This window comes from Notamacropus eugenii, chromosome 2 (assembly GCF_028372415.1).
Source record: "Notamacropus eugenii isolate mMacEug1 chromosome 2, mMacEug1.pri_v2, whole genome shotgun sequence".
NCBI classification, from domain to species: domain Eukaryota; kingdom Metazoa; phylum Chordata; class Mammalia; order Diprotodontia; family Macropodidae; genus Notamacropus; species Notamacropus eugenii.
Window position 1 is genome coordinate 109,492,037 of NC_092873.1, and position 23,078 is coordinate 109,515,114.

The window sequence follows — 23,078 nt, forward strand, 5'->3', positions numbered from 1 at the left end:
GGCTGGGCCAGAGCTCAAAGCAGGTCACACGGGCCTATTAAAGGGCAGGGAAGATCTTCAAATTCTCTTACCATTACAGAAGGCGATAATATTTATCCTAAAGCCACATGCTTAATCTATATTTGGGCCACTTAGCCCATTTGTTCCAATATCACAGACTAGACCCTTGGTCAAAGGATCATAGGATCCCAGGTCTGGATCTAGAAGACATCTCAGAGGCTGTCTTGTCCAATCCCCTTATTTTAGAGATCAGGAAATGAGATTAATTTATCGTAAGTGACTTGGGGAAAGTCACACAGGAACTAAATATCAAAGGTGTTTGGTGTTGACTTCAGACAGACAGAGAGAATGCTCATCTGTTAGACTGAAGTAAGAAGGATACCAATGGCCAATAACAGAAAGAACACTACACTCAGAATTTGAATCCTGTCTACATCATTCATTAACCATCCAAGTTCTGGGGGAGAGGATGGGGGAAACTGTGAAAGGAGCTCATCCTGTCTCTGAGGTGAAGCTCTCCTCTCTTTCAAATGGGCATAACACACACATACACATGCTTATGTATCCTGACCGTGAGGTCCATCCATCAGAATGTATATTTCTGTTTGTATCTATGTGTTCACATATCAGTCGTACTATAGTTTACAAAGTGCTTTCTCTACAACAGCCCTAGCTCATACACATAATATTATTCCCATTTGATAGATGAGGAAATATATTTTTATATTGCACACATATGTTTTATATATAAAAGCATATTTTATTTATTGAAAATAAATTTAATATACAGTATATATGTATGTGTGTGTATATGTCCTGTCTATGAGCTCTACCCAAAGTATAAAACTGTCCTGAAAAGGTACGTTTGATCTTGCTTTATGGTGAACCAGGTGATCTTGGTGAGTCATTTTTCATTTGTGTCTAACTCTTCATGATCCCATTTTTTGGTTTTCTTGGCAAAGATACTAGAGTGGTTTGCCATTTCCTTCTCCAGCTCATTTTGCAGGTGAGGAAACTGAGGCAAACAGAATGAAGTGACTTGCCCAGGGTTACATAGCTAGAAAGTGTCTGAAGCCAGATTTGAACTCAAGATTATGAGTCTTCCTGACTCCAAGTCTGGTCCTCTACCCACTGCTCCATCTAGATGCCTTGTGTCCAGGTGACCCATTCCCAATTCTGGCATCATGAAGCTGAGCTAGGTCTAAGATCAAGTCTTACTCCATTTGCTTTCTGCAAACTATACTCAAGGAGGTAATAATTTGTATTCATTAATCAGTGAATCTGTGTGTATGCATATACAGGTACATACTTGTGTGTGTAAATATACATGTGAATATTCATATGCATATAATGTGTACATGCATGTATAACTATGTATATATATGTGTGTGTGTGTACAAACGTATGGAGAAAAAGGAGGAAGGAGAGAGGAAGATGAGAGGGAGAGAAAGAGAGAGAGAAAGAGAGAGGGAGGGAGGAAGGAAGGTAGAATGGTTAGAGTGCCAGGCACATACACACTGAAGAAACAATCCAAAGCTCATGCCCTACAAATGGTGGGTATTGCATTTAAAATTAATAATAACCAGAGACATATGTATATGTCATATATTTGCGTGCATACATACCTGCATATGTGTGCACATATAAATCATGCTACCGGTTACAACATGCTTTTCCTACAACAGCCCTAGCTCACATACATAATATTGTTTCCATTGGATAGATGAGGAAATATCTTTTATATTGCATATAGTTAGTATATTTTATATAAAGTATATTTTATTTATTTAAAATAAATTTAACATACATCAATAAATTAATAAATGCTACTTACATTTTAGTTATATTACTTTATTTAAATATTTATTTTATTTTTAAATATTTAAGAATTTATTTTATATAAAATACATAACATGCATTATGCATTTTATATACATATGTGTGCATATATGTGCACATAGTAGTCTAATGTATATGCATGTGTGAATATGAACTTTGGGTAGCTAGATGACTCACTGGGCCCAGAGTCAGGAAGACTCATTCATCTTCACAGTTCATATCTGGCATCAGACACTTAACTAACTGTGTGAACCCAGGCAAGTCACTTAACCCTGTTTGCCTCAGTTTCCTCATCTGTAAAATGAGCTGGAGAAGGAGAGGAAAAATCACTCCATATCTTTTGCCAAGAAAACCCTAAATTGGGTGACAAAAAGTTGATCACAACTAAAGCAGCTAAACAATGACAGATGAATATATGAATATTTGACTCTTGTCTGTCTGTTTATGTAAGGCAGTGTAGAACAGGAGAGGCAGCCTTGGAGTCAGGCAGAGTTTAGGAGCTCTCTGCTATCTCTTATCTGTACTGACTGACACTGGACAAGCTATTTAACAGGACACTCTGTATGATAAAGAAGAGTAGGTATCTATCTGGCTTGGCATTGACATTGGTAGAAGGAATTAGTTTCTTACCAGAGGCTCCTTACATCAATGAAATCACAGGTCTGCTAAAAACCCCCCACAACTATGTATAATATGCATGCATCTATGAACATGTATACATATATACACACAGATATATGTGTCTGTGTGTATATATGTATACATGTTTGTATATCTCACATATATTTCATATATATCCTACCAGTACAGCTCCACATTTTTTCTGTAGATTTTATAGAAAATTTTAGAGAGTTGCCTGGAGGGCATTTAAGTTAAGTTCCTTGCTACATTGACTAGAGAGTGATTGAACAAACTGTGGTGTGTGAATGTAATGGAACATTATAGTGCTGTAAGAAATATTGGACATGATGAATTAAGAGAACCATAAGGAGATTCGTATGAACTTATGCCGAGTGAAATGAGTCAAGCCTGCTATTTGACAAGTACTGTGCTAAGTGCTGGAGATAAAAAAGCATTACTAGCCTCTGCCCTCAAGGAGGGCTGTCTCTCTATCTGTCTCTGTCTCTCTTTGTCTCTGACTCTCTCTGTCTTTCTCTCGATCTCTTTCAGTCTCTCTTGGTCTCTTTCGGTCTCTCTGTCTCTCTCCACCTCCCTCTTTCCCTCCCTCTCTCCTTTTTCCCTCTACCTCTCCTCTCTTTATTTTCCTCCCTCTCTCTTCCTCTGTATCATTTCATTCTTTCCTCCTCCCTTTCCTCTCTCTCCCTTTCCTTCCCTTTCTTCCTCTCCCTCCTTCCCTCCTTTTCTTTTTTTCTCTCCATCTTCCCTCCTCCTCCTTCCCCATTCCCTCTCTTTTTCCATATGTGCACACACATGCACATGTATATATTCACATGTATTTTTACACACAAAAGCACACACATACACACGTGTACTGGAAAAACAATCCAAAGTAGCATTGCAGTTTAAAAAAACAAACAAGCCCAAAGCTCCTGTTTATATATTTATTTGGGGTTTACAATACTTAATGAACCAGAGAACTGAGCTTCAGGGAAGTTAAATAACTTGCCCACGCTCACCTAGTCACTTTGTTCCCAAGTCAGGACTTGAATCAGTGTCTCTTGGTTGCAGGTCTAGAGGGTTTTGTGCTCCCCCTTCATTGTCTTCCTTCAGGCTTGAGGGTCTTAATGGATCATCATGTTTTCAGCTTGGGTCAACTACAGTTCCACTGGTTCCTATTCTTTCCTCAGGCTGTCTTCTACTCTACCATCTTCCGTTGGGGAGAAGGCATTTCGAAGGGCTCAGAAGGAAGGAAGTCAATTTTGGTCAAATTCTAGGTCGTAGGTGTGAAAGGTTAGGGTACTTTGCAAGTATCCGATAAGTTGAGCAATTTTCCTTGGGGCTTTGAAGATATATTCTATTTTTCACTACCCCTTCCCCCCCATGTCCCCTACCTTTAAGAAAGAAAAATAGTTTAGCAAAATCACCCCAAATGGTGACCTTAGCTGACAGTGTAAATTTTCCCTTAGATGTCCTCTCCCTTTTTGCTGAGAAGAAAAGGGAGATATATTCACTGTCTGCCCTTTGGGACCATTACTGGCTTTTCATTTACCATTTACATTGACATTCTGATGTCATGCTCCTCTTCCAGAATGAAGAATGAACAACACCATGTGCTATACAATACAGACACATTGGCAGGAGTGGGTTATATGTGTGAGATTCATAATGGCTCCAGAAATGAGTGTAATGTAGAAAGAAATAAATTAATTAATAATTAATTAATTATTAGAAATAAGAAATAAATTAATTAATAATTAATTAATGATAAATAAGATTAATTATATATATATATATAACTCTATAGGTATCTATCTATTTATCTATCTATACATACATATATATGGGTAGCTAGGTGGTGCAGCAGACAGAGTGCCAGGCCTGGAGTTAAAAAGACCTGAGTCCAAATCTGGCCTCAAACACTTACTAACCGTGTGGCCCTGGACAAGTCACTTAACTCTGTTTGCCTCAGTTTCCTCATCCGTAAAATGAGCCGGAGAAGGAAATGGCAAGCCATTCTAGGATCTTGGCCATGAAGAGTTGAACATGACCAAAACCACTGAGCAACAACAAATTTATACATATATATTATATACATAATGTATGTATGTGTACGTGTATATACATTTTAAGTTCTGCTCACTAGTGGAGTATAAAAATGCTTTATTTCCAGATTCTGGGCATGTTCTCTCACGGTGCCGCATGCCTGGAATGCTCTACCTCTTCATCTCCATCTCTTGGATTCCCTGCCTTCTTTTAAACCTCAGCTGAAATCCCACATTCTGCAAGAAGTCTTTCCTCTTCTTGCGTAATCTTAGGGCCTTCCCCCTGATATCACCTCCAACTTATTCTGTATACATTTGTTTGTCATTTGCTTGCATGTTTTCTTCCCCCTGAGACTGCTTAAGGACAGAATCAGTTTTTGCTTTTCTTTGTTGCTGTTCAGTCATTTTTCAGTTCTGTCTGACTCTTTGTGACCCCATTTTGTGTTTTGTTGGCAAAGATACTGGAGCGGTTGGCCATCTCCTTCTCCAGTTCATTTGACAGATGAGGAAACTGAGGCAAACAGGGTCAAGTGACTTGCCCAGGATCACACAGCTAGGAAGTGTCTGAAGCCATATTTGAACTCAGGAAAATGAATTATTTTCCTGACTCCAGGTCCAGTGCTGTATCCACTGTGTCACCTAGTTACCCCACTTTTCTTTGAATTTCCAGCATTTAGCATTGTGCCTGGCACATAGTAAATTTGACATGTTTCACTCTGCATCAGTTTATACAAATTTTCCCATGTTTCTCTGAATTCCTCATATCCATCATTACTAACTGAACAATAATATTCTGTTACATTCAAATGCCACTGTTTGGTATTACATCATATCACATAAATATCACAGTTGCCAATCAATGAGTATGCACTTTCTAGTTCTTTCCTGCCACAGAAAGTGTTGCTAGAAAAAAGTTGATGTTGCTGTACTTGGGGTCTATGCCTCACAGTGGAATTGCCAGTTAGAAAGGAATAATAATAATGATGATAGAGAACATTTATATCATGCTTTAAAATTTACAGATCACTTTTTATGTATAATCTCATTTGATCCTCACAAGAACCCTGTGAGGGAAGTGTTATTATTTCACAGATACAGAAACTGAGGCTGAGAGTGTAACTGACTTGCTCAGGGTCACAGAGCTCAGTAAGTGTCTGAGAAAGGATGCCTGGTCTTGTGGACTGCAAATCCAGCACTCCATGCACTGTACCATCTAGCTGCCCTCAGTTTGGTCATTTATGACCTCCTTAGGGATACTTCTCCAAAGAATTTGAACCTTTAAGTGATGCAGTGGGCATCTTGAGCTTCGTTACTCATTTGGCTCCTTAGAAAACATTGACATTGGTCAAGCCTATGAGAGGTTTCAACCTCTCCACTGGACTCTCAAATTGAGATGTGTTTGTGGAGTATGTTAATGACTGAGTTATCTAAGTGGCAATCACAATCACACCTCCTAGTGCTTGAAAGTTTACCACATACTGTCTGACCAATGGCCCTTTGAAGGAGGAAGTATTATTATCCCCATTTAACAGACAGAGAAACCCAAGATTGGAAGAATTTGGAACTTTCTCATGGTCCCATAGCTGCATAGTGTCAGACCTGGGATTCAAGCATAGGTCTTCTGACTCCAGATCCAGCTCTACAACTTGAAAGTCTTAGGGCAGAGGGACTGTATCCTCTGTCTGTCTGTCTGTCTCTGTCTCTCTCTTCCCCTTCTGTTCCCTTCCCTTCCATTCCCTTCCCTTCATTTCCCTTCCCTTCTTCCTTTCCCTTCCCTTCTTCTTCTCTCCTCTCTTTTTCTCTCTCCCTCCCCCCTCTTTCTCTCCTTCCCTCTCTCCCTCCTCCCCCTTCCATCTCTCTTCCTTCTCCCCACCCTATGACATGGGAAATAAAGTGAGGAGGGAAGGGTAGCTCAGAGATGGAGATTGACCAGGAAGGACAGAAAAATGATCTGAGAGTTGGCTTCCTTTCCTCCCCTGTAGGGTCTAAAATTTATGGAGAGCAGGGCTGGTAAGTTCCACAGAGAGATATGGGGGATATTTCCTGGTTTAAAGCTACTGCAGTGGTACTTTGGGAGCCTTTAGGGGATAGTTGACTTATAGTTGGTAACCCCTTATCTAGGAGTACTTTCTGTCCTTGGCCTGGAGTATTCCTTGCTTATCCTGTCTCTGTTATGTGCCCTAAGAGAAAAAATGAAGCTGATTAGTGGAAGGAAAGACCTGTTCAACCTGTTCAGCCTCAGATGGGAGAGTTTATTCCATCTCTAGTTAAGGCAAATTATATTCATTGCTCTTGGGCAAATGGTCGTAATAAAATCCTACTGTCCTCTGCCCTCGCTTGACCATATTTAGACTATTTTGTCCAGTCTGAGGTGCTGAATTTGAGGAAGGCTGTTGAGAAAGGCAGTGTAGTGTGATCAAAGAACTTTGGATGTGGAGCTAGAGGACCAGTCAGATCCTGACTCTGCTACTTAGTTATTGTCGTTTAGTTGTTTTTCAATCACGTGTGACTCTTTGTGATCCCTTTTGGGGTTTTCTTGGCAAAGATGGTGGAATGGTTTGCCATTTCTTTTTCTATCTCATTTTACAGATGAGAAAATTGAGGCAAATAGGGTTAAATGACTTGCCTGGGGTCACAAAACTAGTAAGTGTTTGAGGCTGGATTTGAACTCAGGAAAATGAGTCTTCCTGACTCTAGGCCTAGCATTCTATCCTGTGCAATACAGCTGCCCACTAATTAATTAGCCTTAAACAAATCACTTCATTTTTTTCTGGACCTCATTTTTTTCTTCCATAAAATGAGGGGGTTGGACTAAATGACCTCTAAAGTCCCTTCTATCTCCAAATCTCTGATCCTATAATCCTGGATTGTATTCAAATCGCCTTATAAGGGAACTGAAAAGGATCTTAGATGTCCTCTAATCCAACTTCCATTTAAAAGGAGAATATTAAGGCTGAGACAAGTTAACTTGACACTTAGGCAAGACACTTCCCTCTCTGGGACTCAGTTTCCTCATTTGTAACATGTTGGACCAGATAACTGCTCAAGTGTCCTTTCAGCTCGAACTCTTCTGCCAAACTGGGATTTGGGCAAAGGAGAGTAGCCCTAATGATGATAGACCTGGAAACACATCATGGAATGAATGGAAGATGCTTATAGAAAGGGGAAAAAAATTAATTGAATTGGGAAAGTGTGTGTGTGTGTGTGTGTGTGTGTGTGTGTGTGTGTGTGTGTGTGTGTGTGTGTGTGTGTGTGTGTGTGTGTGTAGCAGGAGGTGTCATAGAGGAGATTTCAGTTCTGGTACAGGTAGCCCTCATATAGCACCTGGGGTCTCTCTAAGGTTCAGGGATTTAGCTAAGTCATCAGCCCTGCCCCTTCCCAGCTCCCAGGTCAGGCTGAATCAGGGCCCTCGGGAAGCCTAGTGCTTCCTGGAGAAGTTTTGTGGAAGCAGACACCCCCAGGGATGCTTATCTGAGGCAATGCCTCCCATAGTGGCCCCAGGGAAAGGGAGACCTCTCGGTGCCACTGCTCTCTCCTGTCTACAAGGCAGAGATAATCACGCCTACCTGACAGCACTGTCTGGAGGATTTATTAAGTTAATGCTGGGAAAGGGCTTTGAAGATGAGCAGTCCTGCGTAAGTGCTAATGTAATTACTCTGTGTGCTGGCATCAGAGCCTGGGAGCTCTTTGCTGACTAATGGCAGGCCTTGCTTCCACAGAAGGTGCTCTTTGCTTTGTCTTTGGATTCTGGAGTCTTTTCTCTAACCTCCCAAGGTAAGAAGGTTCAGCCCACCATACTATGTTTTCAGTTCTGTTTTCTTTGTCCCTTCTCTTTTACTGGGGACAGTCACTCAAGGTGGACTCATGCTCCTCCTATGTCTTTGCCTGTCCACCTCTTGTGCATTTCTGACTGTCAAAGCAATGTCAATTTGGTCAAGTTTTGACCTAACATAGACAGTATTTTCTGGTACTTGGGAAGCCAGAAAACCTTAGAAGTGACCTTGAAATCCTAAGACCTTGGGTCTGATTCTCTGCTGTGCTGTTTACTGACATTAAACAAGCCACTTCATTTCTCTGGGCCTTGGTTTCCTCCTCTGTGAGGCAGTTGGATTAGCTGCCCTATCTCCAAGTTTCTGATCTTATTCAAATTAGCTGAAAAGGACCCTGTTTTGTTCTTGCTGTTCAGTCATGTCCAACTCTTTGTGACCTCATTTGGGGTTTTCTTGGCAATGATACTGGCATGCTTTGTTTCCTTCTCCAGCTCATTTTACAGATAAGGAAACTGAGGCAGACAGGGTAAAGTGACTTACTCAGAGTTCTACAGCTAGCAAATGTCTGAGGCCAGAACAGAACTCCAGGCCTGGCACTTCATCCACTGTACCACCTACCTTGGGGTGGGAGGGGTGAGGAGGGGGAGAGAAAGAGATCTTAGATAACCCTCTAATCCAACTTCGCATTTTAAAAGTAGGATCCTAGCTCTCAGACAGGGTAAGTGATTTGTCCAAGGCCACATAAGTAGTCAGCATCAGACTCATGATTTGAACCCAGGCCCCCAGTGCTCCAGACTCTGAGCTGAGATAATGTCTGCAAAGTGCTTTGTGAACTTTGAGTGGTATATGTAATAAAAACTTTTACCAGACACAACTTCAAACGAGGAAAACCACTTAAGACATTGTAATTAGAGTCCTCTTTCTATCTCTCCTGTCAACTTTACTCATAGACTTCGAGCTGCCAGGGAACCCAGAGGTCATTTAGTCTCAGCCCCTCATTTTACAAATGAAGAAATGGAGGGCTAGGCAGGATAAGTGAAATGTCTGAAATCACTTGGTTGTCAAGGGGAAGGACAGGGATGGGCCCCAGGCCCTCTGTCTCTGAAGCTAGGAATCTTGCCACTCTACCACGTTGCCTCCCAAGAGGCAGAACTGCCTTATAAACCAGGGTCTTCTGACTCAAAGTTCAATGAACTTCCTTCTCCTTACCTCACACACACCTTCTCTCAACTTTCTGGTGGATCACAACTTGAATATTTGCATCCTTTTTTTTTGTAGGCCTTTTAAGTGTCCATCTTTGAGACTATGGAAAATCTGACAAGTACTTTTCTGTGGGCAAATAAAAATCCATTATGAGAACACTGGGCATTTAAGTCTTGGTGCTCCTGAATGCCTCCAGACAATCCTTTGGGAGGTCTTCTGGAATGTCATCTCATTGAGAGGTATCATAGGATGAACATGCTGGAGACTCCAACTGATTGGATCCCATTTTGGGTGTGAAGAGAAAAAGCATTGTATTATCCTATATTATCCTTTTATCTGGAGGGGAATCTCTAGGCTAATCAAATACTGTCGTAAAGTTAACTGGGTTTTTACGTAGGAGAATGGGAGAGAGATGTCCAGTAACGTAAATATTAATATATTGTAAATATATATAATATTATACGTATATATAAATATTATAAATCCAGTCTCCATCTATCTCCTTATGTACCTTGGCTAGAATTGTTTTAATCATTATATATGTGTCTATTAAACAACTATACATATTCTCTCTCTCCATACATACACATATACATATATGTATATATTATATATGTGTATTATATATACATACACATATGTAAGTATGACAATTCCTTATGTTCTAAATGGTTTAAATCTAGGCCTTTAAAATCATGCCTGATTTATTTGAACAGGGAAATCGTGTTTTCTTTGGAGCATTTCAACGCAGCCATAATTACAATGTCACAGAGGCAGGGCTCTATTTAAGGGTCTGTCAGCATTTCCATAATAAACCTCTATTTTCGGGAGTTTATAACATTGCCAAAAAAATAAGAAGAGCGAGAGCATTTCTCCTAGACTCAAAACTGGTGTGTCTATTATCAGAGGGCATTATTTTTAACCCAAATCTGCAAATATATTTACAATTGCATATTTTTCTTATTTACATGGTGAGGACCAGCCATGGGCTAGGTTGGCCTGGGCCCCTACCCAGCTGCGCTTCCACTTTAAACCAGAATTGGCGGAGAAAGGAGGAACACATTGGGTGGCGGCTGCCCTCTGCCTTCTCCTCAGCCAGCCTTTCCATAGACATTGCCTTTAGAGTTGAAATGATTGCCAGCTGCCATATTGGCTCCATCCTTTCCTCTGGCCCCTGGTTTTTTTTTTTTTTTAAATTGATCCCAAGGTGTATTTCCTTGTTCTCTGAATCTGATGGAAGGTATGGTGGTTTGAGGTAACAACAAAGACTTGTGAAAGAAGAAGAAAAAGGGAAGGATATTCTCCAATAAGTGACAACTGAAGGGACCAACAAACTGTGTTTCAGAGACCCCAGTGTTCGACATAATGGGACAACTTGGGCATTTCATATATGCAAACCAAGTTATTACTCTGTCAGGGAAAGCTGGGTGGAGTGGGGGCAAAGGGAGGGAAAGGGCCCAAATTAGATAAGGTGGACAGAGAGAGAGAGAATAGAAGTATGGTCTGAAAGCGAAGGACAGGTTGGACAAGGCCTGAGAGACATCCTCTAGAAAGTGGAAATTGACAAAACATCATTATTATGGTTTTATAAGTGGTAGCTGGAGAAAGGTGTTGAGGAAAGAGAAAAGGAGAGGGGGAAGAGACAGACAGAGACAGAGACAAAGACAGAGAAATAGAGATAGATATAGTGACAGAGAGGGATAGAGAGACAGAGAGAAGATAAAGAAGATGAGAGAATAAGAAGAAGAAAGGTAGAGAGGAAAGAGAGGAGAGGTAGGAGAGGGAAAAGAGGGGAAAGAGAATGAGAACCAGGAGAGAAGGGGAGAGAAAAGATAAAATAAGGAAGCAAAGTAGAAGGACCCAAACTGAATTTGGTACAGGATGTTTGGAAGGTGGCATACTGGGAAACCTGATGGGAGACTGAATCCCAAGATTAGCGTTCATGAAACTTGGTCATCGTATGGAAGAGGTAACACACAACCAGAGTTTGTGTTGGCATTCAAGAAATGAGAAGGGTTAATATAGTTTCCGCTGGCAATGGGGTTCTAAAGTAGTTAGAAAACTGCTATGTGGTGAAAAAGGGACCACCCTTCAAATTATGTTCTCGGCCAACAACATGGAAACTTTTATTATATTGAAAAAAAAACCTCCTGATCTCTTGTGGGTGGTATGTTCGGTTTTTATTTTTTTTCCTTTTCTTTTCTGAGGCTGCCCCTGGGCTACTAGTTCCAGTTGGGACTAGAAATGGTAACTCTACAAGGCAGAGAGAGAGAAGGAGAGGAGGGAGAGAGTTGTCCTAAGAACGCTTCTTGCCTGAAGTGAAAGGTCAGACAGCATGAGGCTGGAATAATTCTGCTGCTCTGAGGTGGCCAAGTGCTTTGAGACTGATGGAAAAATCTTGAAGGCTAAAGTGAACACTTTAGTCTGTGCAGGCAATAATGGCAACAACAGACAACTGATATAACATTTCTGGAGTCATCTTTCATGAGGCTCTCAACGATCCTGCAAATTATGTGCTTAAGGAATTATTACTCCCATTTACAGATGAGGAAACTGAGGCTGAAAGGTGGTCATCTAGCCAGAAAATGTCAGAAGTAGGATTTAAACCTGGGTCTTCCTGACTCCAGCGTACTTTCCCATCTGAGCGTTTATAGCAAAGTAAGTGTTAATACTGGTGGAAATGAATCCTTTCATCCTTCTGAGGTTCTGAATTCAACTCAACCCATGTTTATCGAACATTTTCCTTGTGATCAGCACAGTACTTGGTTCTTATATTCATAGGTTTCTATAGCTGGAAGGAATCTTTGATGTTCAGCCCACTCATTTTACAGATGAGAAAACTGAAAACCTGAAAGATGGAATGATTGTCCAGGGACTCATAATGAAGTAGTGGAGAATGCAGGGCTCAAATCTGGATCTTGTGAGTCATTGCTCTTTTAGAGATAGTTTTAACTTCCCTAGCGTGGAAAGTTTCTTGTCTGCTACATCTCCACTCCCTCTTTAGCACCAGAGATGAGGGCATAAGTAATACCCACAGAGACCTTGGGTTGCTGGGGGGATAGCAAGGAAGCAGGAGCTTCTACTGTGCCCCTTGCGTAATTAATTAATAGGGAGTGAATGCCTAAGGGACCGCAGCATACCTAATGCTTTCCTTATATTGGAACAACCTAGCATCACATCAGTAATCCTGGGAACAAGATGGAAAGGAACCAATCTGTACAAAAGAACATATGATAAAAGCCTCAGATAAATTAACCAGAACTGTCCTTGGTACAATGAGATAAATAGGCTGTGACAAGATAGGGTGAAGTAACTACTGTTTAGCAAGAGATATGTGCAATTTTTCTGCTGAAATGAGTTAAAAAGCAATTAGGTAAGTTAGTGGTTTATTTGGAGTGGGGATAAAAATGGGGTAATTCCGGAAGTTTAGATTTTTACCTTATACTCCAGTATGCTAATAGATCTGTGAACTCATTGATGGGAGTGTTTCCCCCAGTAATCCAGTTGCAATGGTCATCCATGGCTGACCTTTAAGTCTACCTTTAATCCACCTTCTCCCATAAATTCATCTCAAAGGCTCCGCCTGTTGTGCCGGAGGCCTTTCTCCAGGGAGAATTGCAAAGGAAACAGGTTGTCTATTGCCGACCTCTTGCTGTGGTTGGGATGATTCTATCTTTTGGAGGGAGCTTACATCTCTCTGATGACATAATTTACATTGATTCTCCTGAATAAGTCCTTGTTTGGAAGGTATTGTTGCCTGCTTACACCCTTTGGATGATTCTCAACTTCAATCCTTCTGACACAGGTGGGCTTCATTTCTTATAATCATATGGTATGGTTGTTAAAAAGAGGGGTCTTTTGTTTCAGAGAGAAGGTTGGGGGTCATGAAAAGAACTTTTCAGTTTCCCAAAGGCAATTCAGCCCACTATATTCCTGTTCAGTTCTGGGACCAGTTCACTGATCATTTTCAGTATCTAAGATACATATCCATCCATCCATCCATCCATCCATCCATCCATCCATCCATCCATCCATTCATCCATCCGCTAATATTTATATAGTGCTTACTAAATTCCAGGCACTGTGTGTGGTACTTTACAATTATATCTTATTTGATTCTCAAAACAATCCTGTCAAGTATATTATTCTCATTTTACTGAGGAGGAAACTGAGGGAAACAGAGGTTAAGTGATTTGCTCAAGGTCACAAAGCCAGTTATTGTCTGAGGTAGAATTTGAACTGAGGTTTTCCTAACTCCAGAATTAGTGTTCTATCTATTGCATCACCTAGTTGCCCTAGTGCACGCACACACACACGTATGTGTGTGTATATATACATATATGTGTATACTTCTATGAATACACACACACATCTCAATCAATCAACATTTATTAAATACCTCCTGTATGTCAGGCACTGTGCTAAGTACAAAAAGAGGCAAAAGACAATCCTTGCTCTCAAGGAGCTTCCAATCTAATGTATCTATAGATGGATATACATTCACATATACATATATTTGAATGTACATATGAATTATGCACATATGTATAAGTATATTCATTTACGTACATCATAAATTCCCTGTACATCATAAATTCCCACTATAGACCTTTCTGCTTATCAAATTCTATATATTAACTATAAGTTATATATATGATATAATATATATAACTATATATTAACTATCCAACTACATTTCATGGTTTAAATGGTAGGTATTCTTCATCTACTTGGTTTTCCCTAGGTGGAATTAAACCAAACTCTTTTGAATGATTATGGATATGCAGAGAGATTTTATAAAATATAATTTCAAGAGGTTCTCCTGGTCCCTGCGATCTTTCCTCATTATTCTCTGTCTCTGTCCCTCTCTCTTTCTGCAAATATTTAAAAATCTGATAAGCAGAAAAGCCTTGGGCTACGGTTCAGGGAATTTTCTGACCAAAGGTTAAGAGGCTCTTTGAGAGCAGGCTCTGGGATACTTCAGGAATATGATCATGGCTTGCTTGATCTGTTTTAAGGTAAGATCTGTCTCTGGCTGCTCTCAAGGTTGCAGCTACCCATAAAACCAATATCCTGCTGTACCTTCACTTATACCCCCAACCTTGCTGCTATTTTTTGATGTTTCTAACTACAACTTTCACCCTTCTTTTCCCAGGATCAAAATGAAGCTATCTAGAATTTTAATCTAAAGTCTTTATTAATAACGAAAATAATTCATTCATAAATTTACAGAAGTTATAAGAATCCTAAATGCTAATAGAATGTCCATGTAGTGCCTGACTAGATGGCTTTAATATCCTTAGTTTTAAACTAGACTTCTTCTGGAACCTCAGTCTCATGGGTCTGGCCCTTGGGCCTCTCAAAGTTTATCACAACTACTCAAGGACTGGAGCCCAATACAAACCATTCTCTGTGCCTGGTCCCACTGCCTGGCCTGAGGGGACCTCTAGTCCATCTTGTATTTGAGTAAGATCCCTTGCACATCCTTGACAAGTAGCCATCTAATGTCCAGTGAAATAGAACTAACCAAGGAAGTACATTAAACTTTTAGACAGCTCTGATTTTTAGAATTCCCTCCCCCCCTTTTATAGAGCTAAGATCATCTTTCTGCAATTCCCACCCCCCTTCCATCATTGTTCTTCCCTTTGGGACCAGGTAGAACAAAGCAAATCTCTCTTTGACATGACAGCCATCACATTCAAATCAAGTCTAGTCAATAAGTACTTACAGTACTTATTATACTATATAGTACTACAGTGTTCCAGGCCCATTGCTAAGCACTGAAAAAACAAAGAAAAGAAAAAACGAAACAAAAAACAACTCCCCCCCTCCAAAGAACAAACACAAAAACCCAAAACACTTGCTCTCAAGGAGTTCACAATATAATAGGGAAGACAACATGCAAACAACTATATACAAACAAGATATATACAGGATAAATTCAAGATGATGAACAGAGGGAAGAAGGTGTCTTGCAGAAGGTGAGACTTGAGCAAAGATTTGAAAAAAGCTAGGGAAGCTAGGCAGCTGAGTTGAAGAGGGAGACCATTCCAGGCATTGGGGCAACCAGAGACAACATATAGAATTGGAAGATGGAGTGTCTTGTGTGAAAAACAAGTCAGTCAATCAGTCAAGCATTTATTAAGCTCCTACTGTATGCCAGGCACCAAGCTAAATACTAGGGATAGAAAGGCATCCTGGCTTAGTGGGTAGAAATCAGATTTTGCAGCCAGGAACACTTAGATTTAAGCCTGTATCTGATTCATACTGGCTGTGTGACTCTAGGCAAGTCACTAAAACTCTCAGTGCTTCAGGTAACTCTTTAGTTGTACAGAAGGGCTTGATCAGTATTGGCATAGATAGTTTCCTTATTTGGGAGTTCCCTAAATTAGTGATATCACAAATCATTATCATAAATCTAGTCCCTCCTGTTGTATCTATTGTTATTGCTGCATGTTTTTTACTCCCCCATCTTAGATCTAATGGAATTCAGCTAGAAATGGTCAGGGGAAAAGTCACTAAACTACTCTTGTTCTTTAATATTCACTGGCCAATGGACCACTATATAGGTAGATGAGATCTTTCTTTTGTAGTTGAATGAAAATTCTGAGATGTAGATTCATTTTCCCTAGGTTCACTACAAGCATCTTTGGGATATAACTGACAGTAACTGACAAGATGATGGGGATGATATACTGTCCCCACCTGGTTTTGATTTTTCAAATCATCATTAATAAAACAAATATTAAGGTAATGCATTCTTCATTTCACCTTCACCCCAAAGTTCATAAAAGGCCTAACATATCAGTGGATAGGAGGCAACTAGGTGGTGAAGTGGATAGAGTGTCAGGCATGGAGCCAGGAAGACACATCTTCCTAAGTCGAAATCTAATCTCAGATACTTACTAGCTACGTGACCCTGGGCAAGTCACTTAACCTCTGTTTGCTTTAATTATCTCATCTTTAAAAATGGGAATAATAACAGCACCTACCTCTCAGGGTTGTTGTGAGGAACAAATTAGATAATTGTAAAGCACTTAGTGCGGTGCCTGGCACACAGTAAGTGCTATATAATGTTAGCTATTTTTATTATTATATCATCATCATCATCATCATTTTTATAAGACCTTCCTTAAATCTTGGCTCAAGGGCCTGGAATTTAAAGTGATTCCACAGCATACTGCTAACCCTAGGACCAGAACCCATCCACTGGGGCTTCTAGGACCATTGGGAGCAAGGACAAATTCTTCATATAGCCTTGTCAGGGAGCTGTGGTGAGACTGGGGAAAAAAGCCCCCTTTTCTGTCTCTAAATACAGACATCACAGCAATATCTCCCATCTCTCTGATGGAGAAAGGTCAGTATTTCCAGAAGACTTTGAGGCTGCCCTTTTTGAAAGTTGTCCTGGTGTTGAGCTCACCAGGATGTTTCATGTCTAGGATAAAGCCAAACAACATCAGAAAAGAAGATCTGCATTTTTCTTATTTTCAGCATTGATAATGGCATGGTATGGTATCCCAGGGTAACCTATGAAAAACAATATGGCCTCGGGACATGACCTGCCCCATGTCTCTACAGTGAAATAGTACGGCCTGGCACATGATTCCAGTCTTTATTCATTGAGTGTTTGACTGCTAGTCTACTTGTCCTTACTTTCCTGTCCTCTTGGAATTAAATTCTGGGTTTGCCTGTAGCCTGTTGCTAGGCTGCCCGGTTTCAGGGACAGACCTGTTGGAACTGAGACTGTCCCATGAAAGTCTGGGATGGGCAGGGAGCCGAGGGAGGCAGCAGCATGGGGCCCAGCACCTTTCAGAAAGGCCAATGGAAACAAGACTCATGTTCCCCTTTGCTGGAAAACATGTAAAATTGACACCATTTACCAGATGTTCCAATGTTTTATGAGCTTTACAAGGCCTACTGTTAAGTAACACTTACTTAAAAAAAAAGTGAGGCTTGCTTGCGCTGAGTGGAAAGGTTTTTTCCCCTCCCTCACCCCCCCCCCCCATCCCTTCCCTTTTGGGTGAACTCTGGAGCACCTGTTTGCATAGCAGAGAACTGTTCTTTGAGGGCCCATGGCTGGTATGTGGCAGACAGGAGGCAGGCACATGGCTGGGAATCTGTTCTTGATTGTGAGAGGTCAGGGACCAGAGGCCCAGCCTTGTGGATTCACATGTGCACGTGTACATAGTTCCCTCACTCTACAAAATCAGCATGTTCTTGAAATATTGTCTATAAATAAAAGTTCTGAGGGTCAAGCCATTTTCAGTATGGTAGGGGAGCCTGTGGTATGGTAGATTCAGAAGATTTGGGTTCAAATCTTGGTTCTGTTGCTTCTTTCCTAAAGGGTGCAGTGGAGAGACATATGGACTTTAAATCAGGAAAACCTGGGTTCAGATCCTCCCTTAAATAGTTCCTAGCTGTGTGACCTTACTTGAGCTCCCACAACCTCAGTTTTTTCATCTGTAAAATGGGAATAATAATAGTGCCTACCTCATAGAGTTGTTGTAAGGATCAAATGAGACAACACATGTACAGTAGAGCACTCTGCAAACCTTAAAGTTTGCCAAGCTGCACAAGTGCTAGTTATTATCATGAGTAGTAGTAAAAATACTAGTTGTACTTGTGTGACTTGAGCAAATGGCTTCCCTGGGCCTCAGTGTCCTCATTTGTATGTTCATTGATAACTCTTCCAAACTTAGATTTGTGATCCTACTGAGAATTCTTTTCTGATGGCAACACTTCAACTACACTCAACAAAGATTCATTTAGTACCTACTCTGTACAGTCTCCCATTGCATTAGGTGACCATCTTCAGTCCTCCTGATGGATATCTGGCCACTGGACCCAGATGGCTCTGGAGGAGAAAGTGAGGGTGATGGTCTTGCACAACTTACTTCACTCAAAGCAAAGTCAACTGCAAATCATGTCATCATTTCCCTGATATCATGGTCCTCTTTGAGAATGAAGGACAAACACAACAACTAAGTAGCTAGAGGCAGCTTGGTGGTACAGTGGGTAGAGTGCTGAGCCTGGAGTCAGGAAGAATTGAGATGAAATTATGCTTCAGACACTTAGTAAATGTGTGACCCTGGGTCAGTCATTTCACCTCAGTTTGCCTCAACTTCCAAGGCTGTGAAATGGGGATCACTATTGCACCTACTTCCAACTGTTGGAGAATCAAATGAGATAATGTTTATAAAGTACATAGAACAATCCTAGCACATAGTGGGTGCTCTGGTGTGATGGTTGGCTGAGCACTTTTCAGGGCCACTTATCCATTTTTAGTGTCCACCTGGTACTCAACTCTCACCTGCAGCTCCAAGAATCTGTTTCATGTCCAGTAGCCACATCATAGTAAAAATAGTCTTAACAGATAGGCTAATTCAGGTTGAGGATAACCAACACATCTCAAATCCATTGATGAGTTAGGGAGATATCTACCCCAAGTGCGCACCCTGGAGGAGTGGGCAGCTGAGAACAGTTTCTTCCAATGACCACGAAGGTGGCTGAAGCAGGTGCTGTGGAGAACTTAGAGCTGGGTCTGACATCAAAGGCTTCAAGGTCATCCACTGCATCCTGGGCCATTGCCAGTCATCTTGACTTTGGTCCTGCCACCGGACTTTGATGACTCAGGAACAGAGAGTGAGGCTGATGACTGTGCAACTCTGCCTCACTTAAATTCACTTAAATACACTTGTAAGTCATGACATCATCCATGATGTCATTGGTCCTCTTCTACAAAGAGGGTTACCCACAACACCTGTTGCGTATGTACTTGCTCCCTTTTCCTTCTCCCTATGCCAGATATAGATGGCACAAAAATGAAATAATCACACAGACCCTGGTCTCAAGGAGTGTGCATCATATGGTGATGCAAGATTTACTTTCCCAGCATGGCCCAAGAGGAGGAGATGGTCCAAAGGTCATTGTATCCAGTTTGTAGTTCTTAGATTCATAAACCTAGAACTGAGAGAGCCCTCAAAGGCCATCTAGAGCAACCAGCTCGCTTGTTTCAAAAAAGAGGAAATTGAGACCCAAGGAGATTAAGGGACTTTTTCCAATTTGTAAGAATCAGAATTGGGATAAGAATGCAGTATAGTTCTGTGAGAAAATTACTGGATTTGGATGAAGAGGATCTGTTTTCAGATCCTGGTTCATCTTTTTCCTGCTAATGTGACCTTAAAGAAGACATTCCATCTCCTTGGTTCTTAGTTTCCTCACCTGAAAAATGATAAGGTTGGCTTAGACAGCCTTTCTAACTTCAGATGTATGGCGGGGATCCCCAACCTTTTTTTTTTTTTTGGTCCCTGTGTCCTTTAGATTTTAGTAAATCTCCCCAGATGCCTAAGCCATATGAAAGGAAATGTATTCTAGAATTTACCATGCATATGCACATTTAAGGGCAGCTGAGTGGTGCAATGGGTAGAATATTAGGTCTGGAGTCAGGAACACTCATCTTCATGAGTTTGAATGTGGCTTTAGACACTTACTATCTGTGTGACCCTGGGCAAGTCATTTCCCCCTGTTCAATCTCAGTTTCTTCATCTGTAAAATGAGCTAGAGAAGGAAATGGCAAATCACTCCAATATCTTTGCCAGGAAAGTCCCAGTTGGGGTTACGAAGAGTCAGACGCAACTGAAACAACTCCAAAAATGCACATATGAAATCAAATAAATATTTCTTAAAGAAAACATATTGGGGATATAGCATTATTAAGTTGCTAAAATCTTTCAGAACATTCAAAAACTTGACTTAATTCTATTTCTTGCCAGTGCATGATTTTATTTATTTATATAACTAGGTAGAACAGTGGGTAAGAGCAGAGTTAGGAAGACCTGTATTCACATACCACCCTGGATACTTAAGAGCTATGAGACCCTGGGCTAGTCAATAGGATCTCTTAGACTTCTAAGAACTGGCCCCAATACATGCCTGGGTACAGTAATTATGTAAATAAAGATACAAGACTTAATATAATAGGAGCAAAGGAGAGATCCAGACAAATATATCAGGAAAATTTGAAGAGGAAGGAATTTGAGAAGGAACACTTTTTCCTGGTATTGGAGAGAGGGGAGTGGTCAGGAATGGGCCAGTAATCAAGGCATGAATAATCCCTGTCTTCTTCACTTTCTAGGCCCAATTGAATTTCCATATTTTGGATGCGCAATGCATGAATGAGATGTATTTACATCATATACCATATATTAAAAAGCAATATTGCATCATCAATAGATCCTGGGACCTGGAGTCAGAAAGAGCTTAATTAAAATCCTTTCCCAAACATTTATTGGGTCTTAAATTTTGAGCAAGTCACTCTACCAGGATTAATCAACTAAAAAGCATTTATTAAGTTCCTACTATGTGCCTGGCTTCATGCCTCTAAAAATCTCGAACTGGTAACTTTAAAAAGCATCTGATCCAAACCTATTGGAAACTGAGATTGAAAGTAATTAAGTAATTTGTCCCAAATCATACAGGTAAGTGGCAAAGTAGATTTGAATGTGGGTCCTTTGATATCTAAGACTTGAGATCAGGAAGATGTGGCTTCACATCCCTCCCCTGACACTTACTAGCTGTATGACCTGGGCAAATCATTTACTATCTCAGTGCCTCAAGCAACTTTCTAAGATTAGGTTGCTGAGTAGGCACAGATTTGCCTTGAGAGAGGGAATTCCTTAATTGCAACATCCAATATAGATGAAATCGCAGATGATGTACAAAGTTATCATCTTTGGATGATGCTATTAAAATGATTGAGATTCATGTATTTATGGTTATGAAATATTCAATATAGGATGGACAATCCTTCTCATACTCACCACACATGATGTTTGTCATAGATTCTTGTCATTTACAGTCCAACCTGACAAAATGGCTGGGGTAGGGCGATGGGGAGGGATGATGTCGTCTGAGAGAGATAACCCTATTCCAGGTTGCTCTGCCAATGGTGAGCCTCTCAGTCATCTTTGATGCTGGAAGACTGCTTCAAGTAGAGTTTCTTGACCCTTGGAAATGTTTCTCCCATCTAGGGAATGGAGGAATGAGGGTGTGATTTATCCCTGTCATTGTACCTTTTTTCCTCAGAAATGCTGGGGAATCTGGCTGCCATTTGTGTGTTGTCTCCGTCCATTAGACTGTGAGGTCCTTGAGGACAGGGACTGTCTTTCCCAACTTCTATGTAGCTGATAAATTTTAATTGTTCGGTCATTTCAGTCATACCCGACTCTTCATGACTCATTTTGGGGTTTCCTTGGCAAAAATGCCAAGAGTGGCCTGCTGTTTCTTTCTTCGGTTCATTTTTACAGATGAGGAACCGAGGCAAAAAGAGTCACAGAGGTAGTGTCTGAAGCTGGATTGGAACCCAGGAAGACGAGTGTTCCTGACTCCAGGCCAGGTGCCCTCCCCTCTGCACCATCTAGCTGTAGGTACTTGATAACTGTTCATTGGATTTGCTCCTAGTGTGACTGACCCAGTAGGGATGTATGGTAGCAAGTATCTGTGCAGGTAGCCTGACTCTTGTCTAGACCTTAATCTTTCTCAGTCACTTGAAGCTCTTGCAGGTGGCATGCATGAAATGACTCATGAAGCCAGACAGAATACTTTGAGAAGAGCAAGCAAGAGGCTAGAGAACACCCAAAGTCTCGGGGGACTTCATGGTTTGGAGAAGACCTACTGAATCTGGGAGATGCTAGGAGACCAGACTGACAAGGGGAAATTAATCATCATCAATTCGGATTTGAACTAGAAATTTTCATCCCCCTTCCTGCCTTGCCAAACCTTGGATTAACACTGTGACTAAGGAACACCATCTATAATGGCTTCTCATGGCTCTCTCGCCCTATCTCATGATAAAATGATAAGTCTGTAAAAGGATAAAGGGTTCAAACAGTAAAGGATTAATCTTAACACAGGGATGTGTGCATGCGTGGTCCCTTTATGGTAGAGAACTCTCTCTGTCAAGGGAGACTAGCAACTCATCTGCAACTTACAGTCTTAGACTTGGGGGAGGGATTCTTAGCCTGGGGTCCATGAACTTGATGAAAAAAATGCACATTTTGATCACTATTTCAATATTATATGCTTCCTTTGTTACCTTACATCTCTTATTTTGTGCATTTAAAAACATTATTCTGGGAAGGTGAATATCAACTTCACCAGACTGTAGAAGGGGCCCATGAAACATACATCCTAAGGTTAAGAATTCCTGTTTAGAGCTGGCTGGGGCTCAGAGATAAAACTACTTGCTCAGAATCACATGGAAGGTACGTGCCAGAGGCAAGGACTCGAATCCAGGTCTTCCTGATTCTAAAAACAGACCTCTGACCATTTTGCCATCTCACCTCTCATGCATTGCAAATGACAGGCACTTTATATGCTTTTGGTGAATAAAACCAGGCCAATGAGCTTTCATTACCAATGAGGAACAGAAAGTTGAAGTAGCTTGTCTAAAGATGTACAGTTACATAAAAGCATCTGACTTGAGAGATTATGGGACAAGGTGGTAGAATTTCCAGAAATTGGAAACAGCCTGTGCAAAGGCACAGAGGTAGAAGTTGGTGTGGCTCAATTTGGGGAACAGCAAGTTGGCCATTTTTGTGGGAAT

At 40.9% G+C, this 23,078-nt stretch overlaps 1 protein-coding gene across 1 annotated transcript in view; it reads left to right on the plus strand.

Annotated features, from left to right (window-relative positions):
* The first annotated feature begins 7,981 nt into the window (after positions 1 to 7,981).
* LOC140522791 (uncharacterized) overlaps positions 7,982 to 23,078 on the plus strand; it is a 61,694-nt gene continuing 46,597 nt past the window's right edge. Inside the window, exons 1-2 of the mRNA XM_072638050.1 lie at positions 7,982 to 8,137; positions 8,207 to 8,276. Coding sequence (XP_072494151.1) covers positions 7,982 to 8,137; positions 8,207 to 8,276 — 226 coding nt within the window. The remainder of the gene's footprint in view (positions 8,138 to 8,206; positions 8,277 to 23,078) is intronic.